General features: G+C 34.4%; 2 protein-coding genes across 2 annotated transcripts; one reads left to right on the plus strand and one right to left on the minus strand.

Annotated features, from left to right (window-relative positions):
* Positions 1-1604: 1604 nt before the first annotated feature.
* On the plus strand, positions 1605-12187 carry AIM1 (Enoyl-CoA hydratase/isomerase family). Its single transcript, XM_011080007.3, has 18 exons — positions 1605-1948; positions 2026-2097; positions 2692-2754; positions 2853-2909; positions 3011-3078; positions 3184-3265; positions 3379-3434; positions 4619-4921; positions 5323-5409; positions 7009-7183; positions 7381-7502; positions 8219-8382; positions 9135-9389; positions 9587-9708; positions 9795-9916; positions 10044-10192; positions 10723-10861; positions 11840-12187. Exons 1-18 carry the CDS (start codon positions 1855-1857, stop codon positions 11882-11884), a joined length of 2175 nt encoding a protein of 724 aa, XP_011078309.1. The 5' UTR covers positions 1605-1854; the 3' UTR covers positions 11885-12187.
* Positions 12188-13062: 875 nt separating this feature from the next.
* Positions 13063-25510, minus strand: LOC105162171 (protein tesmin/TSO1-like CXC 5). The gene is made up of 8 exons (XM_011080139.3): positions 24737-25510; positions 23607-23717; positions 22552-22729; positions 21065-21421; positions 19729-19832; positions 19559-19653; positions 14758-15174; positions 13063-13524 (listed from the first exon to the last, which is right to left on the minus strand). The coding sequence occupies exons 1-8, from the start codon at positions 25066-25068 to the stop codon at positions 13268-13270; spliced, it is 1851 nt and encodes a 616-aa protein (XP_011078441.2). The 5' UTR covers positions 25069-25510; the 3' UTR covers positions 13063-13267.
* Between the last annotated feature and the right edge of the window lie 1953 nt (positions 25511-27463).

Raw genomic sequence — 27463 nt, forward strand, 5'->3', positions numbered from 1 at the left:
TCATTATTTTTAGATTACTTCATAGAAATCACTAAATTTCAACATAAATTTATAAATAATAAAATAGATTGCATAACGCATAATATGTATCTTGATATAAATATAAAATTTAAAAACAGATAAAAAAAACTCATAAGTAAATAACTTGTCAATTTAAAAAAAAGTATATATTAAATATAACATAAAATTTACATGTGTTATATTAAATAATTATTTTATAAAAGATAATATAATTTACCAAGCTGTTGATTAAATTAATTTTGTATAAACATTAAATGTATAAATAAAAGTACAATAATTTATTATTATCCAAAATAAAATGTATGATATCAATTAACAATTATAACATATGGTCAATTTTGAGTATAAACTTAATAAAGTATTGAATATGAAATCAAATATATAAAAATTTCAAAAATAAAAATATATATAAAAAAATAAAAAAAGCTCGCGAGTTGAGGTAATTGTGCTTGAGCTCAAAATCGAGCAGGCTCGACTCATCTGCCAGTCCTAATCGTAGAGATCTTGGCCGGTGCACACGCAAGTACAATCTTTCAAAGGGGTTGTGGATAGTCAATTTTGCTTTCTCATTTTTCGGAATAGTACGCATATATAAATAATAGAAATATTAAACATATGGTCGAAAGTCGTGTATTCTTAGTTATGAGCGTATCTATATCTATGCTATTTACATACGAAAATAGCTAATTATTAACATCATCCCCATAAGTACTGAAACTTACCAACCCTTATTTAATTTGAATAATTTTCATTTAATATCCTTCAATTTTAGTAATATTTCCACTTTTATTCAACGTTGGATCAACAAAATTGCATAACAAAATATAAAAAATAAATATATAATTTAAATAATACGTTTTTCTTCACAATAGCAATAATTATAACCCACCGACCATAAATATTATTTTTTTGGTTATATTTTATACACTTATTTATTTCATTTATATTTTATATTATATAAATTTTTAATTTTACCACTCATTTTATATTTTTTCCTTGTAAGGAAAAAATGTAATAATTTTAATCTCACTCCACATATGTGTATTACAGTTTGTAAGTACAAAAAATATATACATAAAATGTTAAATGAGCGACAAAATTAAAAATTTATGTAATTTTTTTTAGCGCTAGCATTTTTCGTCCAAATTCCAAGGGAGTGGTGTTAGGTGCAAAAAAAGAACTTTCAGAGAGGATGTAAGTGTAATTTAAAAAAATATTAAGAAAAAATATAGTTTTATATTTTCAGAGGAGATTTAAGTGTAATTAATTCTAATTGTTATATACATAATATGTATATTTATACTAATATAAAAAAGAAAAAAATCTCTCGTACTCACAAATAGCGGTTAATAATATCACTGGATTAATTTTTTATGAAGTTAAAAATGCCTTTTAATTAATAAGATAATTAACTTATTAAATTTTTAAAATTTTAGATTAACTAATGAATTAATTTTTTATTTTTTAATATAATCTATTAATTTATAATATATTTTAAAATATAAAAAAATTATTTATTATATGCAACAAAGGAGGAGCAGAGAATTGATGAAAGTAAAAGAGGCATCCGACCCGAAATAGAAAATCCAAACCCAGTCTTTGCTACCTGAAACAGGAGTGGAACTCCGGGGCCACCACGTTTTTGGCGATGCCCACACTGCATCAACTCGTCGGTCAACTACGAAATTGCCTTGTCATTGTGGCTGCGTTTTCCTCTTAATTTCGCCCACTCTACTCTACTTATAATTTCTTATTCAAGCTTGAATGCTAGTACTACTATTATTTTGTCTCTGCATTTTCTGATCCAGAGGAAAGAAGAGAGGAGGAGGAAAAATGAAGCAGGCTAGAGTAACTATGGAGGTCGGAAGCGACGGCGTTGCAATAATCACCTTCTCTAACCCTCCCGTCAATGCTCTTGCCCTTACCGGTAAGTTTTGGGGAAGTTGTGGTGTGGTTGGAATTATGGTGACTATCTTTTCACTAGGCTTTGTTTTTTCTTTGTAGTTTTCGATGGTCTGAAGGAGAAGTTTAGTGAGGCCATGAGAAGGGATGATGTTAAAGCTATTGTTGTTACTGGTATATCTCCTTTTTTGGACTTATTATTATTATTTTCTTTTTTGGATTTTCCAGTTTTGGATTGTCGTATATTGTTGAGTGATTGGTGATTGTTGATATCGCTATCAACTGTTCCACTCGATGTATGTTGTGTGGAAAAAGTTACTTTCTGATAGTATTACTGCTTTTGGTTTTGATTTTAGTCAGGAATCTCCAATCAACTATATATTTGATTGTATTTTTTTCAGTTGTCTTGCTTTTTCTAGTATTTTTAGTTATGTTGGTTTTTCATAGAGGATCTAGTGGAATAGTATAATTATAGCAACAACTAAAAACTTAACTGAAGATTCATGTTCATCTGCATGTTCCTGAATTTGGTTACTAGCTGAAGACCTTGTTCAATATGCTATGACCTCTCAGCTAATATGTAAATGGTAGAGAACTATCTCTCAACTCAAGGCACTTGTTATTCATCATAAGTTACCAGGTTTAATTATAGTATCAACATCATCTCTGCGATTCTGTCCCTTAAGTGGACTAATGGTCACGATCATACTGATCTCTTTTATCTGGAGAGATTTGACAACTGATTTTTTAATTTTACTCAACTCTTAGGCAATGGTGGAAGATTCTCTGGCGGCTTCGACATCAATGTGTTTGAGATGGTACATAAAACAGGTACGTGCATAGTCTAATGTCTTTCTTTGTGTTTACTTTAACGATCAAGCTAGAACCTGTACTACGTGCTTGGGAATTAATGATTTTTGTATGTGCAGGAGATATTTCTATCTTACCTGATGCATCTGTTGATATCTTCACGAACGTGGTAGAAGGTCCTTGACTAATTCAATATTCCATGCTTTCTCAGATTTAAGATTTAGTACTCCTGAATTTTCTCCTAAATCTCTTTGCTGCTTAATATTGTCTTAATCAGATGGAAAGAAACCTACTGTTGCTGCTATCGAGGGGCTCGCACTTGGAGGTGGCTTGGAACTGGCTTTGGTTTGTGATTTTCTCCGCATACACTTAAAAATGTCTGGTAGTTTACACTTATTTGATCATATCTGGTAAAGTATACCATCATCATATTTCTAAGTGTTATTGCAGGTATGCCATGCTCGCATTGCTGCACCCAGAACACAACTTGGTCTGCCAGAACTCACTCTAGGAGTTCTTCCTGGCTCAGGAGGTAAGATTGCCTGCTAAGTAACATTTTTTGGTCAATTAGTCAGTAGCTCATTGTAGAGAAATTCATTCATTTCTACTAACTGATTGACATTCTTTTCATGGCTGTTATTCAAGGCACACAACGTCTGCCAAGGCTTATAGGGTTGCCAAAAGCTCTTGAAATTATGCTGGTAAATTTCCTCCCTGTAACTCATCACAAAGCAGAAAGGATAAAGAGATTAAATTTTGGTTCTAAACATGTAAACTCATAAGATGTGCTTTTGTGGAAGAGTTTATTATATGACTGTTTCAGCATACTCTTTTAGTTTCTCTTTATACTTTTGTTGTTTGGTGATTATTATGTGTGTCATGTGTATTATAGGGAATTTATATATCAGTTTATATGACTGTGCTATATATTGAAAAGGAGAAGTACACTTCATTTGCAACCATCTCACGTGATTCAAATACTTAGTCCAAGCATGCATCTTTCTGCCTGATTTCACTTTCTATCATTTGTTAGTGCTCGGCGATTGTAGCCTATGCTGTGTTCCTCATAGTAAGTGTGTCTCTCGTCCAAATTTATTCTGCAACCTTTAAAAGCCTCAATGCTATGTGCATGTAAAGCTTTTCAAGTAGAAAAGAGAGATGTCAAAAATACTTATTCCTTTTCAGTCCCTGTGGATATAACATGGCATTGAGGTGCTTGTACCATGTGTGGGATAATTGAATGTGCATGAATGAGAAAATCTAATCTCAACATAATCGACATTCAATTATTGAAAGCAATATGACTTTTAATTATGTAGTGAAATTGGTAATTGGGATTTTGATAAGTCAGATGGAACCCACAAGTTATTTGGTCGATGTTGAAGTTGCTGATGGTGAAGTTGAGAAAGAAATTATACGATCTATTGGCTGCCTATTCAATTTTTTGCATTGCTTGATATTACTTATGTTTGAAGCGTCACTTCTCCCATTTATCAGGTCTAAGGAACTACTGATCAAACTTCTAAATGGTCGCTTAACTGCCGTTTTTCCTTTCCATGCATTGGTTGCAAAAATCATTCATGTAACTCCTGTGCTCATTCTGTCTGTTTTGGTCAACTTTGAAATAGAAAAACGTTATTTTTCTGTCATGTGATTGAAATCTCTTTGTGAAAGGGAAACATGCGGTCTAGTGTATGCACCATTGGTCAAAGTTTCACAGCATTTAAATTATACCTCCTTTTCATCTTGTCTGAAAGTTTATCTCCCAGAGTGATAGGTTTTTAATCTGCTACTAATTGATGTGAGTATTATGCATGTTTTGTTGTCATTCTGTTTGCAAATGCTGGCTTTGCTTTATGTTGACTCAACGACCATACTTTCACAGTTATCTAAATCGATAACATCAGAAGAAGGAAAGAAGCTTGGCCTTGTTGATGCTGTTGTGCCTTCAGATGAATTACTGAAAGTATCTCGACAATGGGCATTAGACATTGCAGGACGACGCAAACCGTGGGTGCGTTCTCTTCATAGGACAGACAAACTTGGTTCCCTGCCTGAAGTGCATGATATAATAAACACCGCGAGACAACAGGCCAAACAGACTGCTAAAAACATGCCTCAACACCAGGCATGTCTTGATGTGATTGAAGAAGGAATCATTCATGGTGGATATCATGGGCTTTTGAAGGTAATTTCATTTCTAAGACATGGTTTATCAAAGTTATCTGAAACTGTTTTGTTGGGGAGAAACATCTGCAAAATCTTCTTCTTGTTTCAGAATAAATTTATATAGTTGGCAATTGGTTCTTGAAGGATAAATGAACTGCATATTTGGCGGTCTCTTTTTGAACATCTTTCGGAAAGTAAAGGTTATTATGTGAAACTGCGATTTGTTCTTAGGAAACTCTATGTAACAATTTGTCGAGTCAATTCCCAAAAAGAATGGAATGGTGACTCAAGCTTACTATTTTTATACTGCCAAATTTAAAATGCAAAGAAAACAAGGTTGTCTGGATCTTTAGTTATAATTTCTGGAAAGAAGTTTCCCTGAAATTTAGCAACTCACTAGCATATATTTGTTTACTGCAGGAGTCAAAGGTATTTAAAGAGCTAGTCTCAACAGACACATCGAAAGGCCTAGTGCATGCATTTTTCGCTCAAAGGGCAACAACAAAGGTACAAATTACACCACCGACCACTTAACAGTTTTGCCCAGTCATATTAGCAAGGATTTTCTGAACAATGTCAACCAATTAACTGCATACTTGATTAAGGTTCACTAGAAAAATTATTCAAATAAGTTCTGAGCCAATACATTGAATATGGATCTTGAGTTCTAACTTAAGAGGCATGTACACTCTCTGGAACGCTTTTGTCAATGTTGGACTGATCATATTATATTTACTCTCTCATGATCGTGTCAAAAGAAGTATATATTATTATGGTTCAGAGTTTTGCTAGATACTACTCATTAGATTTATTCCATGTTAGGATTTGAGATTTTACTTGAATGATGGATAACTTTCCTGTCTCAAATATGGCTAGCCTGATGTACCTAAATTATTACAACTTATATATGTATAAATGTGTGTGTGTGTGTGTGTTTATTATATTTGGCTGTTTTCAACCTTGACGGTTCTCCACTTTCTACCTTGACACCAAATGAGAATTGTGTTACATGTTCTGAGTTGACTTATATAATTTATGCATAATTCACCATCTCTATCAAACTGCTTCGTAGGTGCTTTCCAATTGGAAAAATACTTGTGTTACTTCAGATGCAACTCCAGCAGTCTTTTCTGTTCGTTTCTTTATTAGGCCCTCAATACATTATACTTAAAGTGTGATAACACCTTGTCCAAGCATTTATCCATGTTGTATCCATGTGCAGTTTCCATATCTTTGGCTCTTCAAGGCCTATTATCTTTGTTTTCATGTTTTTCAAGAATTATATATTAGTCTTATCTCATGTTTGTCTGATTACGATCAGTACCAGACTTGCATGCAATTTTCATACTTTCTCATTCAAATATGTGCACATCTTTTCTTTTAAAGAAAAGAACTTACAACTTGTTCTTTTTCTGTATGCATAGTTCCCTGAGCTGCTCTACTTTAAGCATACAGTAGAGAACTTAGGATGAAACATCAGCCTACTGGCATCCTGATGAGACCACAATCACGTAAATTTGGGTTTCTGGTTCTTGTTTTGTTCTCGTTATTGTTCTTCTTCTTCGTCAATTATCCATCTTCTCAAAAATTTAAGACAGTCATGCAGAAGTGCGTTTGATTCTTTTCTTTCGGGCAGAGAGAATAGATCAAATGCCTCAGGTAAGCAGAGGATTTTTTAAGGCTCTTCAAGTTTCTATAAAGATGATATTAACGTCAGCACTAGTCATAGTGTAAGTAAGGTATCTTGGCTGTTTTGATACCATAATTCTTGTCCGTAAAGAGAGTATTCCGGTTATTGCATCAGGCTCATGACTTTTATTTGTGAGAATTGGACTCCAAAATCTTACTGTTACATGATAATGTGGTGCCCCAGTTCTGTGCCTCCATAGTTTGTCTATTACGGATTAATATTTTTATGGGAAGCACCTCTCTGCTGCATCTTATTGCTGGTACAGTATTGATGTCCTGAATTCACTTAGAGAATCTATTATTAATAGTAACTAAAATATGCTTTTCCGTTGTCTTTTGCAAAACTTGCTTTTATTATGTCTCATAGAACTTTCCTTTTTCCCTGGATAAAAAATTAAATTAAACTTAATTGTGCAGGTACCTAATATTTCTGATATTGGGCTGAAACCAAGATCCATAAAGAAAGTTGCTGTTATTGGTGGAGGACTAATGGGTTCTGGCATTGCTACAGCTCTCATTTTGAGTGATATTTATGTTATACTCAAAGAAGTCAATTCTGAGTATCTTCTCAAGGGAATAAAAGCTATAGAAGGTTAGTTTAGATTTGCTTAATGCTACCCATTAAATTCTCATTTCTACTCTAACTCACTCAAGTAGTACTTTGACTTAGCAAATAGAGATAATGGATGTCAGCCTATCTGATGACAAATATGATAAGTTGAAGTTGTTTGGGAGCTTAGATGTCCTTTTACTTCACTAATTACATATATCTCTGTGCTTGTGTGGCAGCAAATGTCCGAGGTCTGGTATCAAAAAGAAAGTTAGCACAGGATAAAGCAGAGAAAGCCCTTTTGATGCTTAAAGGTGTTTTAGACTATGCTGAATTCAGTGATGTGGATATGGTCATTGAGGTAATCAGAGAGAGTGATTTTGATCTTCAAAATATATATAGCAACAAATTCAGTTTTTGGAAGCATGAAAATTGTAACTTCTTTCCAACTAAGAAATGCTAAGTACTTGTGATCCTTTACCCATCGACTTTTCTTGATCATGAACTTGAATTGTTTTATAATCCACATACATATTCTTTGTAAAAAGGTAAACCTAATGATCAGTTCCTTGACTATATTTTGCAAAAAGAATGTTCTGCAAAATATAGGCCACTTTAGCAGACAATGTATTTCATCAAGTCTTTACTGGTCATGGATATGGCCTTGTGAACCGTTTAACCTGAAATTCCTTACACCTCTCCATGGAGTTGTAGATATTGTCTTTAACTTGCCAATGCATTCAACTTAAACCAAAGGGGTATGGACCCAAACTTATCGACATTTATTAATGATGTTATTGAACCAACGGTCTTTCTTTCCCTATTTCACACACATTACCCTTTCTGTACATCTATCAATTTTCAGATCCATTAGGCCTCTAGAAGAAAAATGCTCCATAATCCAGTGTAGTCCATTAACTTAAACCTGTGACAACTGAATAACAAATCTAATTACATGCGACAAAGATAACCCCCAAAGTTCTCTTATATCAGAGTATTGATGATCTCTGGCTTAATAATGTTATTTTTGCTGTCGAGTGTTGTGATTTTTCTGATACATTTATGTTTTCATTGCAGGCTGTTATTGAAAATATTTCCCTGAAGCAGCAAATTTTTGGTGATATTGAGAAGGCGTGCCCTCCTCACTGTATTTTGGCTTCAAATACCTCCACTATTGATCTCAATATAGTTGGAGCAAAGACCAAATCACAAGATCGAATTGTGGGTGCACATTTTTTCAGGTTAATGCTCCTTGATAAATTTTGAACTTATTTTGTAAAAATTTTGCACGAGACATAGGCAAAAAAATAATAACAAATTGAAAACCATTATTCTCCCTCTTCCTGGAGTAGATCAGAAGTTTAACTAACAATGCAACTAATTTCACTTTATGATCAATTCCTTGGATTTGTATGGATGAGAAGGGAAGGAGGAAAACAATATTATATTCAGTGAACTTCCCTGAAATTGGAATAGGATGCTTTATCTTATATCATTACTTTGGATCTACCTGTAACTTATATCGAATGATGTAGGACAGAAGATTTCCATATGTGGTAACACAATATTAGAATGAGTTCTTTGCAATATGATAAACAAATTTCCTTACTATTTCTAGGACTCACCAAGTGTTCATAATTTTGAATTTCAGAAAAGGCTACACGCGGCCTGAAATGAAATTATTCATCTTCCTTGACAAACTGTCCATCTTCATATTCAACACCCCTTGTTGAACCATTTAATTCTGTCCGGCTGGAAAAAAAATTGTGGTCTTACTAAAAGCATGTATTACCAATGATTCTTGCATCTACATATGTATACTCGTCATTATGGCTGCAGTGTTATGAGAGGTTCCATTTAGATGCATCAATTCTGTATGTCCACAGGAGAAGTTATTTTGGACATTTTGGACCGTGTGTTCTAAGATACTGGAAGCTGTTTCTGTTTGGGAATTATTATAATTTTTTGCTAATTGAGTTGTAATTGTTGACAGTCCTGCCCATGTGATGCCTCTCCTGGAGATTATACGGACGGAGAAGACTTCTCCTCAAGTAATTCTTGATCTAATGACTGTTGGGAAAACCATAAAGAAAGTTCCTGTTGTAGTTGGAAACTGCACTGGCTTTGCAGTCAATAGGACCTTCTTCCCGTACTCCCAAAGTGCGCATCTTTTGGTTAACTTGGGGGTTGATGTCTTCAGAATTGATCAGCTTATTAGCAACTTCGGCCTGCCTATGGGTCCATTCCAGTAATTTCCTTTTAATTTTTTTATAATATTTGTATCCATCCAAGTCTTCACTTCTCTTTCTGTGACCAAGGTTGTTTTCTCTTCCAGATTATCCCATAAACTGAATGAGAATTTGAATAAGCTTTTCATGGACTCTATGATAGTTCAAGGTAGCAATTAGCAAATAGTTTATGATTGTGATTCCTGGTCTTCTACAGGCTTCAGGATCTTGCAGGATATGGAGTAGCTGTTGCAACAACAAAAGAATTTTCTATGTCATTCCCGGAGCGAACCTTTGAGTCTCCGTTGGTTAAGCTTCTCATAAAGAATGGGAGAAATGGTAGAGATGAATTTTTTTTACTGCTTAATTTCAAAATTTTTGATTTTATCTTCACATGATACTTACAAGTATTACTCTTTTTGTAGGTAAAAGTAATGGAAAAGGATACTATATCTATGAGAGAGGAAGCAAGCCGAAACCTGATCCTTCTGTGCTTCCCATAATAGAGGAATCAAGGAGGCTTACCAATATTATGCCTGGTGGGAAGGTATAAGTAGATTTTTTTATTCCACAAACAAGATTAACACATAGACGTGTTTAACTGTCTCTGGTGTTAATCTTGCTCTTTTACTTGTACAATGTTGGTAGTTAGTATTTCTGCTGAATCCATGCAGCCTATATCCGTTACTGATGAAGAAATTGTCGAGATGATACTCTTTCCAGTGGTGAATGAGGCATGTCGAGTTTTAGATGATGGTGTCGTTGTCCGAGCATCAGATCTTGATATTGCCTCTGTTCTTGGCATGAGTTTCCCATCTTATCGGTCAGTTGTCAATGATAACCTTCACCTTGTATATTGAAGATTCAGTTTCCCTGTGCTCTGAATGCCATGAATTCTCAAGTACTTAAAAGATTAATTGGCAAAATCAGGACGCATGTTGCAAAGTATAGTTAACTAAATATCAAGCTTTCTTTTCCTGCCAAGGAACCTATAATGGAGAATGGAGAGAGAATTACATTGAACCAAGGAATATGCATTTAAACTTGAACTGGATGGCACAAAAAGCAGGAAAACTATCAGTGTAATAACAAAATGATAGAGATGGAAAAACTGATGTAATAACAGGTGCGAGATTTGGCAGTCGAGAATCAGTGGGCAGGGAGGTGTACAAAGGGGAAGAAAGCGATATATTTCTATATTGTTACCTCAATATTTGTGATGCATATAATTGCAAAGATACTAAGTATAATTTTGCCATTTAATTATCCTCTGTTACATTATGTTTAAAAATGGTTCTACTACTATTGTTTATTTAGAAAAATTTCCATTGAGAAATTTGTCTGTTGTGGCAGTGGTGGTATTATTTTCTGGGCAGACACCATTGGAGCAAATCGCGTGTATAGAAGTCTCCAAAAGTGGTCTGAATTATATGGTAATTTCTTCAGACCATCAAGATTTTTGGAAGAACGAGCAACCAGAGGGATCCCATTGGTAAATATTCTTTTAAAGCTTTAGATAACATCATTCCACTTTCCTTCATGCGCTTATCATTCTATAGCTGGCATTGATGAAACTTTATCCTAGATATTACTGAACAAACAAAAATTATAGTGGCATATTTGATTATTATACATCTCCAAATTGACAGCATGAGAGAAATGCTGTGGTTGAGAGCAGAACGAAACCAAAGATCATCTTAAGATATGAGTGCTAATTTATAACTGAGTTTGGTTCATTCTTTTAGTTGTTTGGTTTTGGTTGTTTCATAAAATGGTAATAAAAACATATAGGAAAATATGTGGTGTTTCGTTTGTTGTTGTGCATTGTCTTTGATAATTAGTGCAAATTAGTGGTGGCGCATTATATCTTTTAATAATTTTAAGATGTCAAAACTTATATATTAAATTGATATATTAGTTTAAAATTATAAAAAATATATAATAATTGGAGAATATATATGTATGTACATGTATAGTAATGATTATGATTCTTTTTGTTGTAATATTTGGGGAACGATGCTTGGTAAATGAGAAAGATATATTTAAAATGGGATTTGTTCTTTACTTTTGGAAATATTTTGGGGCTTTTCGAAATGGAAAAAAAGAATTTAATTAATCATAGACTTGAGCCTGATGCATTTAATAGTCAGAATGCAGTAACTGGATCTGAGGATTCCAGGAGATTGATGCGCCAGTGCATATCAATTGCAGGGGATGACGGAAATTAGTCAAATACAGTCCTTGAATGCAACTGTTGAAAATGCTTATGCCAGATAAATAAATGCTTTTTTCTCGTTTCTCTTAGTCTTCAGACAAGGAAAAAAGTAACCGGTGATAACTAATTGATGACGTCCCAGGGGCTCTGTCTGTCCTGTATTCTAGTGTGTTTATGTGGCGTCATGCATGCCCCTGAACGAAGTTTGTCAAAGGTTGACAATGTATACTGATTCGATGTTGCTGTTTTATGCAGAGTGCACCTGCTTCGACATCTTCAGGAGCGCGGCCGCGGCTATGATACTACTGCTCAATATTCGGGAGTAATGGGAAAAATAAATTTATTTGCCATCAATCAAGTGAAATAATGTTGTTTAGTGACATTTGCAGCCCGGCTAGAATAAATGGGGTCAGCGTTATATTGTTCGTTCTATTCTGTGACAAGAAATCATATAGAGCATTTTACCGAATGGTGGCGAAAATTTCTTTTGCTTCCATTTTCATTGTGGGTGGACTTGAAAGTTGAATGCGAATTGGAATAAACAAGAAATGTAAGCAAAAAATTAGATATATTATCATACTTGACTTTATTTATTTTTAGCAATTCTTTTGTTCTTATTTTGAACTTGTATCGCCTTCATAATCAATTAATCATTTTTCCATCATTCAGACAAGTTTGTAAACACTATTTAAATTGCTGGTTAGTTAATATCTATTCGTTATTTAGACCAATTAAGAAAATTATTATTTAAATTTTGAAAATAATCAATTTGCACCTACTAAAAATTTAAAGAATTAATTTTATTTGATTGATTGGTAGGCCGTGAAATGCTACTAATAAATTAATGGAATAAATACATTTTGCACTCCTAAATTATGCATATTGTCTCATTACACCTTTAAAGAGTAATAAAAACAATCCTAACAAAATAATTTAGCACCAATAGGACAAAAATGCTCTTTTTACTTACTCATATACCTTTTTACTCTACTTATTTTAATAAGGGTATTTTTATCATAAAAGAATTAATATATATCATTAAAGGCCATTTTGTTACATTTTACGGTTTGGGGGTGTAAATGCACTTTATCCATAATTCAAGAGTGCAAAATATATTTAACCATAAATTAATTTATCAACATATTCTTGTAATATTATTGCAGAAAAGACAGAAATTGCATCATCCGTGTAAAAAAATTCTATTGTTTGACTTTAATTTATATTTATAATAGAAAAACATATTGTAAATAAATAAATGGTGAGGATCCAAACCTTTAGTAATTACTTGGATAAAACCTAATGGGTATTAGACAAGACCCCAATTCTACGTAATTTTTTGGGTATCACTTATATAAAACTCAATCGCTATTTTATTAGGTAGGATATGAACGTATCACTATGAATTATTGATTGGTTATGAATTCAAGTAGGACGATAGCTACCCATTGACAAGCCTAAGGACACCTAATGCCTTGTCGGGGAAGAAAAAAAGAGACTGAAATTTTATATCTTAATTGGTATAATCAATGAATGCACAAATCCAGCATCAGATTAGATTGTAGGAATGGCATCTATATGTAGTGTTTTGCTGCGACACCGAAGAAAAGCCAACTCGACAATGGCCTAATATTACAAGAGGTGCAGCAGCATAACTTCAGGCAAATAGACAGTCCTAAAAACATATCACAACTCTCCTTCAGGTTTTGTTCTTACATCCCCGTTTTCAGCAGGAGTTATTTTCACATTGGGGCCATTATTGACTGCACCGTGTGCAAGAGTAATCTCTGGAGACGTCCTCCGTGGAGGAGCAGCAGATCTGGCAACACCATTGTTTACAGGCTGTTGATTCCTAGATCCAGTTTTCACATTTGAACTGCTCCTACTAGTTAGATCATTTTTGTTACCTGATTGCATTCGTGCCAACGAAGAATACCTTGTTTCTGTAGAGTGGAAGAGATGGGTCAGTAGTTCTCAGAAAAAATAGGCGAATATTGATTCTCAGTTGGGAAGTGCCGGAGAGAACTTTGAATGCTTAAATAACAAGGAAGTTTTTAATGTAAATCAGTGCCAATTATGCCCGATAGATATAGTTTGGATCCTAGCAGCATGCTTATGCAAGAAACATAACCAACATGATGAAAGGCCAGACAACCCAGTATATCAAGTACAGGAAAAGATGGAATGATTATATTCATAATAATTCAGTTTTTGAAAGAAACTGCCACCTTAGCTACAGTACATAGAAGTTTATTACCACACAACCAAGCTCTTCATACCTGTGTATGTTTTGCCCCTTTTCTCTGGATAATCATAAGATTAGTATTGAAAGTTGAAGATTTCATGGCTGCATCCTTAGAAGTCAAGACCTAGCTGGGATCTTTTGATACGTAGAAATCCCAAAGTTTTTTGGCAATTTAGTGAGCTATGAAGTGCTGACTATCTTGAACCTAGAGGTTAATCTTAGCATAAGAGTACATCAAAAGTGGGTGAAAGGTTCCGTACACTTTTGTGTTCCTAAATCTGTACAATCATGGTTTATCAAACAACAGAGGCAATGGGCACCATTGCTTTCTAATTCTTGCTTTCCCTTGACCTATCTTTAATTTTTTGCTATGTTTCATGTTGATGGGAGCATGCAACTCCTGTAGAAGCAGAGCAGGATACTTAAAAGTCTCATTTGTTTCCACATATTGTATTATTGCTTTCTGTTTCCCTACTTGCAGATGCAAAACCGAGTATAAAGTACGATACATTCTACCTTGGGAGTGGCCTACACAGACAAATCTAAAATGTCTCCGTGGGTTCCTGCAATGATTCTCCCAATTACAGTAGCCAAGTTCTTAAAATTATGCCATCAAAAATAAGTTAAGCAGTAAACCTAATTCACATGGTACCAGAATAACTATACGGTCTTATTACAGGATCTATATAACTTCTTTCTTCAGAAATATGGAGTAAACCAAACTCTTTAAATATCTAGAGACAATTGAATTCTTGACTACAAACATGAGAACAGGATATCATAAAATAATAGAGAAGCTACACAATTTCCATGGTTTTCCCATGGTATTTTATATTCTCATAAAAATTTTATGGTTTTCCACAGAAATGAAGCAAACCCAACAGATTTAAAATAAGCTACGTAACAGAAAGCAGGGACAATGAAAACTTGCCTTTTATTTCTCCTAGCGTGATTAACCTGTTAAGGCAATCCCGGAACTTAGTTAAAACAATTCTTTCTTGCTCAACGTAGGCCTCAGTCAGTCCTTGCTCATCTGGCAACTGGGAAGACACATTACTATGGACCACTGATCCAATAGAAGCAGTTGTACTAAAAATTGTGTCTGCTTCGTCACACATTAGAGCTAATGTACTGGGAGACATTGGCCTTCCTTTTGATACGTCAGCTCCATCTGAACCAGACTCGTCAGGGTTGGCCTTCTCTGTCTGGTTTTCAAGTGAAGGTTTATCATCAGGCCGAATCTTCTCAGCTGCAAAATGCTGCTGGCTTTGAGACAGATGTTGAGTTGATGAAACCAGTGAGGTTTCTCTAGAATCTTCTGCTTGCTTTTCCACTGCGTTTCTTTCCTCTGAAACCATTACAAGTTAGAGATTCAATTCATAAACTGACAGAGGGAACATCAGATTTATCTCTTAAGTCATCCTCAACATAGTGTCTAGCAAACACTATCAACTTGGTGTTCTTTAGCAGTGCTTTATGGAACGCTAAGACTACCTGTTTCGGCATGCATTTGAAGTGTCATAATACACACTTCCAGTTATAGTTAAACTTAACTCATCTTTACAGTAAATATGACTTCTAAATGCTTTTAATAGTCTATCAGAGACCTGACACTTGGACAAGGCTATTGGATGTATAAAATTGTGAAGCTTGCAACAACTTACAAGTGTTCTCTAGTGATATCAGGAGCGTCCAATTATTTAGATAGTTTCTATTACATTTAACTCCATTTCACCACCAAAATAAGAAAATGATTAACACATATTATCTAAAGTATATATGTAACTCAGATTATGAGGAATGAAATTCCTGACAATTAACACAAAATAATACTGAACATGCATACTTGAATGCAATTGACCTTTCTCAAAATCTTAGGAGTGAAAAATTGATAATTCCACAATCTTATTGTGAACTTCTGCTTGATAATAATGCGTTTTTACACTTCCACAACCCTTGGTCAAAGTTCAAAGTGAAATCCAGGTAAAGTATTAAAAGAGAATCCTTAAAGCTGACTTTGATTGAATGTGTTACAAATTATCGAGTACTCGACTCCAATGACCAGATCTCATTCTGAAACATACAGCCTTGGGTAGCAATTTTTTGGCCTTTCTCTTTCTCTATTACATGTTAGATGCTTCTCACAATGCTATAGTGCAGTGGGGATGAAATACTAATAATTTCTCTGTTCATCTTGAACCAAATTTTCGGGCATAGGCCGTTCAAAGATCACCCTTTCCTTTGGCTTCCTCAACTCCAAATCCTTGTATTTACTCATTCCTCACCTCAGGTTGGGGTTGCCCCTCACACGCTACAGAATTAGATAGCCTTAGGATAAGCTACAGACTAGAAAATGGCAATAAATATAGACCACCAAAACAAGTTTCTGGATAGGATTTATTAAACTTAGACGTCCTCTGAAAATACGAAATTACACCTTTTCCCTAAAAAGTTTCAGAATTACACTTACACCCCTCCAAAGATTTACTGTTTACACGTGACTCTCTTCCGTTAGGGTTTGGACCAAAAAATATTAATGTTATCAAAAAGAAAAAAACATAAATTTTCAATTTTATTCCTCATCTAATATTTCCATGTAATAATTTTGTATTTACAAGAAAAAAAATATAATGATATTAACCTCACTCCATAAGTAAATCTTATATTTGTCCCTTTATAAATACAAAAAATATATATGAGAATGTCAAATAGGGGGCAAAATTAAAAATTAATGTAATTTTTTTGCTAACATCACCATTTTCCGTCCAAGTCCTAACTGAAGGAGGTCAGCCGAGAACTTTTTTGCTAACATGAGCAATTTCCATCCAAACTCACCCCTTGATCTTACTTCTCATGCTCCGGTTGGAACTACTATAAAATTAAGTGGTGATAATTATTTGTTGTGGACCCGTGCTTTTGGCTCTTTCGTTGTATTTCAGAAAAAGTTGGAAATAACTGATGGTCCTCTCGCGGAACACGAAACATATTACTGATGGTCCTCCTGCTATGACTGAGTAGCTATGACACATTGGAATCAGATGACAGTAACATGAGGACTTTGTTATTAAATAGCATGGAGGGCCTCAAATTAGTAATCTACTATCTTCTTACCAACAACTAAAGATATTTGGATGCATAGGTTGAGATGTTTCTCCTCAGAACAATATCTCTCAGTTGATCCAAAAATATGAGGGTTCCTTACAATAAAACAAGTTTCAAGGTGATCAATCCATAAATGATTTAATATACTGAATTTAAGTAAGAGTTGGACAAATAAAATGTACGTCAACTTATTACTTGTGATATACCACCCAAAAACGACAATGAGAGGAAATGGCAGTTGTACAATTTTGCCTGATCAGAATTCTTTTTTAATCAATATCGCCGAGGCTTCCGTTTCAACTCAAGCAAGTATATTATCTCGTTCCAGATCAGTTGGTGCTTTGCCTACCTCTGTCCTATCAACCATCACCAATAGCTGCGGCTGTGGACAAGATGGTGGTCGTGGTTGAGGACATGATTCAGGGAAAGTCATTCTTCCGGACAATGCATTCATTGTGCACGTACTAATCATATAATGGGCAACTGCAACAATTACTGAGAGTGTACCTACCCTTACTCCACCCATAACTGTTCCTAATCAGGTTACACTTACTCATGCCAAGTATTAACAGCTGTACCAATGTCAACATTTTCATGCCTCTGGTTCCTAGATACGTCGTGGTTGCTAGATTGAGGGGCTACACCTACATCTCTTACGACAGGTGACAATTGACAGGTTGAAATTTTCCACTCTTAATCTCACTACCCACATTGCTCTTGCATTGATTGTGAATTGTTCTTACCTCTAGTGCTTCTGGAGTCCTTCATCATGTCCTATACACACCACTATTTCCTGTTAGCCTTACATCTATTAGCCAAATTACAAATGACTGTGTTGAGAATCATGAATTGATTCTCCAAATAACTGTAAAATCACAAGAAAATCTTAGTGATTCTTGTGATATCTATATGATTTGATTTGGAAATATTTCCTTATTTTTATGTTATACACATATGTAATTCACCTATATAAATAGGTGGAGGTTCATCAAACTAAGAGATAATAATATGATTTAGCCTTTTGGGCATTTGTCTCGTGGACATAGGTCATGATCGAATCACGTAAATATTCGTCTTCTATTTCTCTCTTCACTTATCTAGAACTCTGACATGGTATCAGAGCAGGTTAAAAAAAAAAAAAAAAAAGCCTGCTGAAACCCAACTGCACGCCTCCACCACTGCTTAGAACCTTAACTGCTGCGCCTACACTGCTTGTGCTATGTAGGCAACACTTCCTCCACCAAGCCTTTAGTGTGGGTGTTCTACATCTAAACTGTTTGTTTGTCGGTCTCATTCTGTAACCGACTTTTCTACTCCTTACAGTGTTCTACACCTAATTTGTCTATCTGTGTAATCGACCTTGCTTTTATGGGCTACGTGCCTTTCTACTGGTGTTTTGCACCTAAAACTGGCTGTCTGACATGATGTCTCTATTTATGCTACTGTGGAAGTGTGTGCATGACATGACGAAGCCTTGCCCTTCGGTGACCTCCCCCGGCGTCACACTGAAAGAAAAGTTTTGACTTATGTTGTCCAAGTTGAACATTACAATCAACATCTCCATGTCCAACTTGAGGTGGAGTGTTGAGAATCATGAATTGATTCTCCAAATAACTGTAAAATCACAAGATAATCACAACAAAGTTGTTGAGAATCAATTCATGATTCTCAACAAAAATCTTAGTGATTCTTGTGATATCTATATGATTTGATTTTGGAAATACTTCCTTATTTTTATGTTATACACATGTAATTCACCTATACAAATAGGTGGGGGTTATATTATCAGACCAAGAGAGAATAATATGATTTAGCCCTTTGGGCATTTGTCTCGTAGACGTAGATATGACCAAACCACGTAAATGTTCGTCTTCTGTTTCTCTCTTCACTTATCTAGAACTCTGACAGACAGCATTGCAATTTAACCTTTCCTAAGTCCTAAACATTGTAATTTTTTTTCAGGGTCTGAGACTCTGAAACTAGGATGATGATTGGTGGAGGCTATGAACATGAGGGTTTATATTATCTGAATGCTGACTCGTGCATCATGGTCTCACCAATGGTACTACATCTCATTATCTTTGGCATTGTTGTCATGGTCATCTAGGATTACACAATCTTAAAACTACCATTTTATGTATTTCTAAATCTGAGCCTGTATCTGTCTGGGAATGCAAAGCTCCTCAGTAAGGTGAGCATCACCAGACGTTGCAAAGTTTAAGAAATTCACTTTTATTTTGACTCCTCATACGTAGTTCCAAGTATAAATCAACTCTTAACTATCTAACCTAAGTTCAGTATGGTTTTAATAGGAAGAGACACTTCCCCTTTTAATGGATTATTCTGGAATCTAGAAAAGGAATGTTGTCATCATTACTGGGGACAATTTTCATGAGATCCACAAAAATGAAAATATGTGAAAGAGCATCAGCTGGTTAGGCACATATTTATCCAAACATCAGTTCTTGTTATTGATATGGTTGACAATTTTCTAAAATATTTCCTATGCTAAAAATGATACTGTTTATGGGAGGTGCATAACAAAAACATGCATATAATAGGAGATCATGATATTCAGATAAATTAGATAAAACCACCAAGCTTGTAAAGATTTACAAACCCATCTATACCTGCAAGCATCTTTGCTGCTTCTGCTGAATATACCACAAGAACAGAGCAGAGTTCCTTCAAATCCTGGGGCTGAATGATGTCAGCTAATAGAGACCTTTAATTGCAATACACTAGTTAGTTTTCAGAAAAATAGTGATAAAGTAATTCTTCAAACGAAAGGTATGTGTACCTATAAGTAAACTTTGAGGGGCTCAAGACTGACGTATTACCAGGGCGAGCCCCAGGAATTGAAGATAATGAAGCGGAAGGTACAGAAGCGTTAATTTGGTTAGCCTGTTATACGAGAAACTACTCTATTAGAAATACAACAATGTAAAACTAAAGCAAAACCACGGGCTGTCCCTCCAGCCATTAAACAGAAAAAAGGGAAAAGATTGACTTAAGTAAATAAGTTGTTATCAAACCAGGACACAAACAAATTTTTAACCAATTTACCACATTCTAAGTAGTCAACTTCTTGTTGAAATAAGTAGCTAGTCCACATTTATTCTTTTGGCTAACAAATATAAAGAGTCAAAACTATCCATCAATATTCGACCTAGCAGAAATTACAGTCCAGCTTTATCACCTGAGCATAGGGTGGATCAAGCTGGTACACCTCGATGTTTGAACTTATTCCTGAGCTCACACTTATGTGAGGAAGTGGGGGCCTACTGTGCTCAAATTCGGAACACTAAAATTAAACACTAAGTGAAGCTTTTGCAATCCCTCAAATATCTATCTAAGTTTCTTGTGTTGTCAAAAATGCCTCAAAAGTATGTCATTTTTCAAGTTTCAATGATTAAAAGTACACCAACCATTCTGCCTGACATATATTGACTGACTACCATAAATTGTATCACTCTATCCTGATTCCTTCTGCCTTTTGTATACTTTTGTATAGCATTATGAGCATATACGTTTTACGGTTTCCTCATGCAATAGCCCTTCATTAACTTCAAGTTTCAAAAACATCATAATGTACTAATAGCTTTTATTTCAGTTCATTCATTTGGTGGTGCAAGCATATGGAACCGTAAATTTGATTTATTTGAAAGGATATATTGGGGCAAGCCAAAATGGAGACATCTAGCAATAAGAATGGAGATTGTCACTTATGAATTATGATCCGGTAAATGAAGATGTGTAAGAAAAACATGTTTTCTGGACGTAGATGATTTCTTTCCCCTTCTTCACATCATTATTGAATGGATTAATATCAATCTTTTGTCAGTAAATGTTAGATCTTGGTGAGAGCAATACAATTTCCACAAAATTTAAATGTCAAACATCTTACTACAATAAAGATCTTATGAATATAACATTAGTTCTGATTTAGCAGGCTAATCCTGATTCAGGCAAAACCAACTAAAGCTCAACTTGGATTCGCTACCTATCTCAAAATCAACCCATAGCTTTAAACAGAATGGATAATGCATGAAAGTTTTCAGCAGAGAACCACTCTACTGAGAGAGACTATTATGTGACTGAAAGTTACCACCTTTCAAGGAAAGAACGAAATTTACCTGTTGCAACTGTCCAGGCTTGTGACCAGGATCTTTCACTGCTGATGCAAAGAAGAGCTCTTGACCTTTCCGCTTTTTATTCAATGGGGGAGACCCATAGCCAGAAGATCCAATAGCACCTGTGATGGCAGCATTTGCTGCCTGCTGGATATACATCATGTTGTTGGCATGATCTCCATGAAAAAGAGCCTGTCTCTCTTCACTTCCTTCATAATTTTTGCAGTCCATGCATTTACAATTTTCGGAACAAAGAATATTTGCTTGGAAGCACTCACAGTACTTCTTGAGACATCCTGATTTCTTGCAGTGGCATCCTTTGTTATGCTTCCCTGAAACTAAAACTTCACCAGCCTCTTCCTGCGTATTTATAAGATCAATTAAGATGCTGTAATAGGCGAAAAATAGATTCAAAAAATTGCATTTTTATCATTTGTCTTTAATGGAATAATTGTGTATAAAAGAGCTGATATTTTTAGAAAGTAGTGGTAAAAGATTTCTTCTTCAATAAATATGCAACATATCATGTTGAGAAGGCTGCCACAAATATATGAAACCCATCCAGATAACATACAGCAAGAATGTGGTAAATCATCCAAACAAGTACGAAAGATAAGAAACCAACTAAAGGGAACACTCTCTATGAAAACACATTTTCTTCTGATTTTAAGTGCCTCCTGTGATTCACGAAAGACATCACTGGAAGAATGGTTTCAACCAAAGCACCCTGCTATTTTCTGGTTGTAACACCCTCAAGATTGAACAACTGCACAACACAAATAATGATCCTGAAGAAGGTCAATACGTTAACACTTAACAGTAAGTAAGGTGCTCATGACTCCCAGCCACAGATATCCATTCCCATGCAAGAGCCGGAAACTAATTTAGAGAAGATAGTATCTCCTCCTGGAAATGAACTGTTACAGAAACAAAAGTGGAAATTCAGATTAAATGCCCACGATGTTGCAGTAACATTTAAACATTGCCAGGAAAGATGATATCCCAATGGTCAATACTGATTTGAATCTGGTGAGCCACTTATTCAGCCTCTCGATTGTCTGGCATCATCAAGAACTTTTAGAATTGTAGTTATAAGGACTTTTAGGTTTCAATATTTTGTTGCCAACAAGGTCTAAATTCCTAAAAGATTGCTGTTCTGTGAGGATAAGTGAAATTGCAGGCATTATGTGTCCGGAATACAACTTACGACAGTTTATAAATTCTCAACAAATCATCAGGCCATCTATGACAGGAAAGAAGCTCAAATATGCACTTCTGTTTAGAGGAATTGCCAACCAGAAGTATCTAGAGCAGCATATAACTGTATTTGAGAGGATGCCAAGTATGAAAAGCCCAAGCAAATTAGTCAACTAACACAAATAAAATAAAAGGCTACGATGCTTAAAAAAGACAATAATCCCCATGAAATGCTTGCAAGTAGGATCTGTAAATGTACTAATGTAAGATCGCATTTTGTGTTCTGACAGTACCCTGCTATCCCTGGCTGCATGTGGGCTGCTAGCAATTTTTGGCCTGAAAGCATTTGGATTGCGCTCCAGTGTAGCCTCAACTGCTTCTCGTCTGGCAGCTTCGTTTTCTACATTGTTGTGACAATTCACACAGTTGCAACCATCACAATAGATACCGGATGCAAAACATTCACAATACCTGATTATAAAATTGACCAAATATACATTAGACTCCACTTTTGGAAAAGTAGAATACAGTCCAGATATACGATAATAAAGGGACAGGCCCTGGAATGTGCACTAACTTATCAGTCTGGTATAAAGATCCAAGTGGTCCAAATGATAAACAAATAAACAACAATTACTGAGGCACTTCAAAAACTACAACTGTCCACCAGCAAAGGAAATTATCAGTTGCAAAATGCACACTGTGATGTGTCATTATATCAGAAAAGACCTGGCATGGTTAACAAATATGTTTTGAAGAATTACACAATTGTTTTCTCCACTTCCCATATTCACTTTGTGTAAATTATTGTCAATGGATGAGCTACAACTAATTCGTCTTTGATACATGTTGCTCTATTAGCTGCAGTACTATTTGACTAGGGATTGTTTCCAAATAATAAGAAGGAAGATCGACTATAATGCTTGAACTAACTCTGAACAGTGTATAACCAATCTTTCTTATTGCCAGTAATCTGCAAGCATATTAGGATATTTCATGCCAGCAACTCCACAGGAATGGAAATATCAAGGCGGTGCAGACCAACCATGAAGTGAATGTACCAGGAGAAAATTGAAGAATGACAGACCGCCTGAAAATTTTGAAAGTCCCCCATCCAAACCCCATCAAGGATAAGAAAATAAAATCTGGCGAGTGAAGCAGCACACATGCTTCTAGGATATGGATTGGACGTATGCATTTTCCATATACTATAAGGGTAAGTGCTCTAATACTCAATCCTTTGCTTTCATGATTCCACTAGTTTTTGTCATTTGATTAAGATTCAGAAATTGCTATACAAAATTACATTTGTCATATAATGAACAAATGAAAATCAGTAGCTGCTTACAACTTCAAACAACGTGAATGTTTGCAATTGCACTGCTTTTGCTTCTTTGGGGTACCATCTTTTACTTCATTCACATTTTGTCTCGGACGCGCTCTGGGGGATTCAGGTTTCCTGAGGAAGGAGGAGTGTTAATTACAGTACAAAAGCAAGAGAACTATCCTTTTGAACAATATTTTGCCCATGGGAAATGTATCACTAAAACAATTATATTATAATAAAAACAATTGAAGAATCATAGATCAAGGAGTCCCATAATAGCATGGGACATCTGTTTCCGTAAAAAAAAAAAATGAACAAATAAATATAGAAAAGTATTCAAATAGATCTTTGTATGATGCAGCCTTCAGAAAGTAATATCTTATGTATATTTGTGCAAGCCAATTAAGCAAACAACATGAGTACATGGAAACATTCTCGCTAGCATGACCTGATAATTTTCTTTTTTTAGATGACCCAGAAAATCCAAGAAAGCGATTCGAGAAGCTAAACTTATCAAATAAAACTTCCACAAACTTATTTTTAAATACATAGTCAAGGGAGGTGAGTTCTAAAGAACTAAAAGCAGCCCAAATAGAAGATGCTAGAGAAACAAACCAAATAAACCTCAAGATGATATAGTCCTTAGAAGTGACAAACTCATCCACTGCCAAACAATAACACACCTCAAACTTTATAAGCCTCGTGCAAAATTTTCTCACCATCCAAGCTATGTCAAAATTACAAGCTGACAAAATTTGGAAAAAAACTTAATGGGACATGGCTCAGACTATAATAGCTTAATTCTTCAGACAAATCATTTTATTAATTTGTCCATCCAGATTCAGAGCTTTCAAAAGCCCCTAACTAACCTCCAACATCCCCTTTGAGAAAAGTAAAGAGGGTGCAGGGGTTCTTAAAATCTCATGAAAATAAAATGTAGTCCTAATGTTTCTAATTTGGAATGCCCAAAAATAACCAACAAATATCAAAGATCAAAAATTAGTATGACAACACAAATAATAACCAAAAAGCCTAAAAATTGCCATGAATCAGTGTCATTCAGCTCTCAAGAGTAAGATTTCCCACAATAAAGTTCCAGCCTTTACAAGAATAAATAATAAATATTAAATACAACTGCAAAAGGGACTCACACAAGAGGGCGTACGGAAGGATGAGCGGATGGCGCAGCCGACGGTGGAGGCTGCTGCATCGTCATAAACATCATCTGCGGCGGCTGAAGGTGTGCCGGCCTCGGCAGCTGGCCTGGTTTCACTAAGTGTGGCTGATGCGGCACCGGCGGGCTCGGTTTCGCTAACAGTGGTTGTTCCACATTTGATGCGGATGCGGCACCACTGAAGCCAGTAAAATCCAGCTGCCTCACAAGCTTCCTAGCCGGAAAATCCACTGGCGCCGTAGAAGAAGCTCCCGACTGTGGCGGCGGCTGCTTTTTTGGAGGGAAGTCTCCTCCCTCTTTTTGGTCCATTCAGGAACCAAAATCAAATTTTATGGAACAATTCCACAAGCCGAAGCGCCAAAACATTCACCAAACAAGAACTTTCTTCAAAAATTCCAAACAAATAAAACTCGAATTCCACTTATTTTCCGCCCCAGAAATCATCCAAAATCCAAGAATCTCACCTTTCAATTTCAAAGAAAAGAATCAAACAATTCGAAACTCAAAACTCTGATTAATCACTCACACGAGCTCAGATTCAAACAAAACAAAAAATTCCAAGAAGACCAAAAATCTGGCAGCAATTCAGCCTAAATCAGAAAGACACTCGATCCCTCTATACGCATACAGATAAAAATGCATGTATGTCATGAATGAATTGATAGAGAGGCAAAAGAAGGAATTTTTCGAAAAAGAATGGAGGATGGGGGCTTTGAGTCCTCTTCCTCCCTCTCTAGCTTAGCTTTTGAAATTCAATTTTGTCAATTTTGAACGGCATGATTAGCATGGCAATCTCATCCAACGGTTGCTATTCAGAGTTTTGATCTCACGGCTAAAATTCATAGAAGCCTCGGAGGTGCACTTTACGCCGTGGATCTTAAGCGCCCTGTTCTTTGTCACGGAGCGAGTGATGCTGTAAGCTGAGCTGTTGTTATATGTGAGCAAGCGCAGGGCATAAATTAGGGGTGACGAAAATAAATAAATAAATAAATATCAGCTAAACTCTATTTCACTCCTTATATCTTTTTATATAGTTAAAAGATTTATCTGTGTTTTAAAAATAGATTAATTTTTTTTTTATATTTTGATAAATTCAACACAAAATTTCTATTTTCTTAAAAATTAACGAAAAATGGGGTACACGCGATTGAAGTGCGTTTGGATTTAATTTTACGTATTTTAATATTTTTGTGCCTTTATCTAAAATTACTATAAATAAATGACTTTTTTTTAAAATATAAACTCTTATATTCTTAAACATATTTATATTAAATATCAAAATACAAAAAATAAAAAATAAAAAAATTACATTACAAAAACTAATATACTAAATTTTATTTTTTAAATTCAGATATCTAGATTAAATAAATATTAGCAATTATAATATTTATAAGTTATAAATTAATCTAAATATAATAATTATTATAACTATCTAAAATTATTTTTAATTAACTAAAATATATATTTAATTATTATAATTATTTAAAATTATTAAAAAAAAATAGGGGCGGTTGTCGTCACAAAAGCACCGTCGCCCTCTTTCCCTGCACAGCATCGTCGCCCTCTTTCATTATCTAATCTGTGTCGTTGCCCATCTGGGGGGCAGCCTGGTGGAGGTGATGGTCATTGCCCACTGGGGAGGGGGTAAGGCAGCGGGATGGGTGAGTGGAGTTAATTTTGTTTATATTTTTTTCAAATAATATTTTTTTATATTATGTATTTTTAATTAGTTGAATTTCAACCCTTGATTTCTTAAAATCCAACAATCAAGATTATTTAATTAGATCGGATGGCTCTAGTGTAATCAATACATATTCAATGATTATCAAAATAAGAAATAATATATATTAAGTAAGGGTGTAACAGTTATTTTGTAAAAAAATTAACCCGTTGGTTGATTTAGCAGGGATGAACAATTGAACTACATTTAAGAAAATAGATATAGTTTTTTGCCTATTTTAAAAATAAAAGAGAATTTTTAAAACTTTTTAAAATATAGAGGGGTTTTATGTATTTAAATTAAAAAATTAAAATAACTCAAATCGCTTGAATCAATTGAATTGAATTATTTTTTATGATTTATCTTTCAAATTATAGTTCTAAAATTTTAAAAACATCGTGCCCTATTTATCAATTTGTTTTGGTTTATAACTAAAAAAACGATTAAAATTGAACCACACCATTAAATATATAATTTATTTTTAAATTATATGTAATAATTTGATAAAATTAAATAATTATTTAAAAAATTATATTCTAATTATTAAAACTCAAAGTTCATATATATGTGGGAAAAAATTTAGAGACCCCCTGTGTGATAATAGAAATGTTCAAAAAAATTATATGAAAATTAAAGTATCAAATACCCCCATATGATATAAAATAATGCTAAAAAAACCCTCTCCGTACAAAAATTGAGCCACACTCGCTTTGACTGCGATTTTCCTATGAAAGCACCTTTTTTTTTATATTTTTTTCCTTCTCTCACATTTAATATATATAATATTATATATATGTATTTAATAATTAAATATTATTTTATATAATAATTATTTAATTAAAATATTATGTATTTTTATTACTAATAAAATACTCTTTTATATAATAATTACTTAATTATTTATATAATAAAATACTATTTTAATTAAATTAAAATTAATTATATATATAAAAAAAAGACAGCAGCGACGTTGAAGACGCCGCT

This window comes from Sesamum indicum, linkage group LG5 (genome assembly GCF_026168435.1).
Source record: "Sesamum indicum cultivar Baizhima isolate 11 linkage group LG5, ASM2616843v1, whole genome shotgun sequence".
In the NCBI taxonomy this organism is placed as follows: domain Eukaryota; kingdom Viridiplantae; phylum Streptophyta; class Magnoliopsida; order Lamiales; family Pedaliaceae; genus Sesamum; species Sesamum indicum.

Coding starts and splice junctions, on each gene's coding strand:
- LOC105162171 (XM_011080139.3), bottom strand. CDS start 25,068: ATGGACCAAAAAGAGGGAGGAGACTTCCCTCCAAAAAAGCAGCCGCCG. Junction 22,730..23,606: donor CATTCACGTTGTTTGAAGTT/GTAAGCAGCTAC, acceptor TTTTATAATCAG/GTATTGTGAATGTTTTGCAT. Junction 19,833..21,064: donor AGCCTGGACAGTTGCAACAG/GTAAATTTCGTT, acceptor CTCGTATAACAG/GCTAACCAAATTAACGCTTC.
- AIM1 (XM_011080007.3), top strand. CDS start 1,855: ATGAAGCAGGCTAGAGTAACTATGGAGGTCGGAAGCGACGGCGTTGCA. Junction 2,755..2,852: donor TGAGATGGTACATAAAACAG/GTACGTGCATAG, acceptor TTGTATGTGCAG/GAGATATTTCTATCTTACCT. Junction 7,184..7,380: donor GGGAATAAAAGCTATAGAAG/GTTAGTTTAGAT, acceptor CTTGTGTGGCAG/CAAATGTCCGAGGTCTGGTA.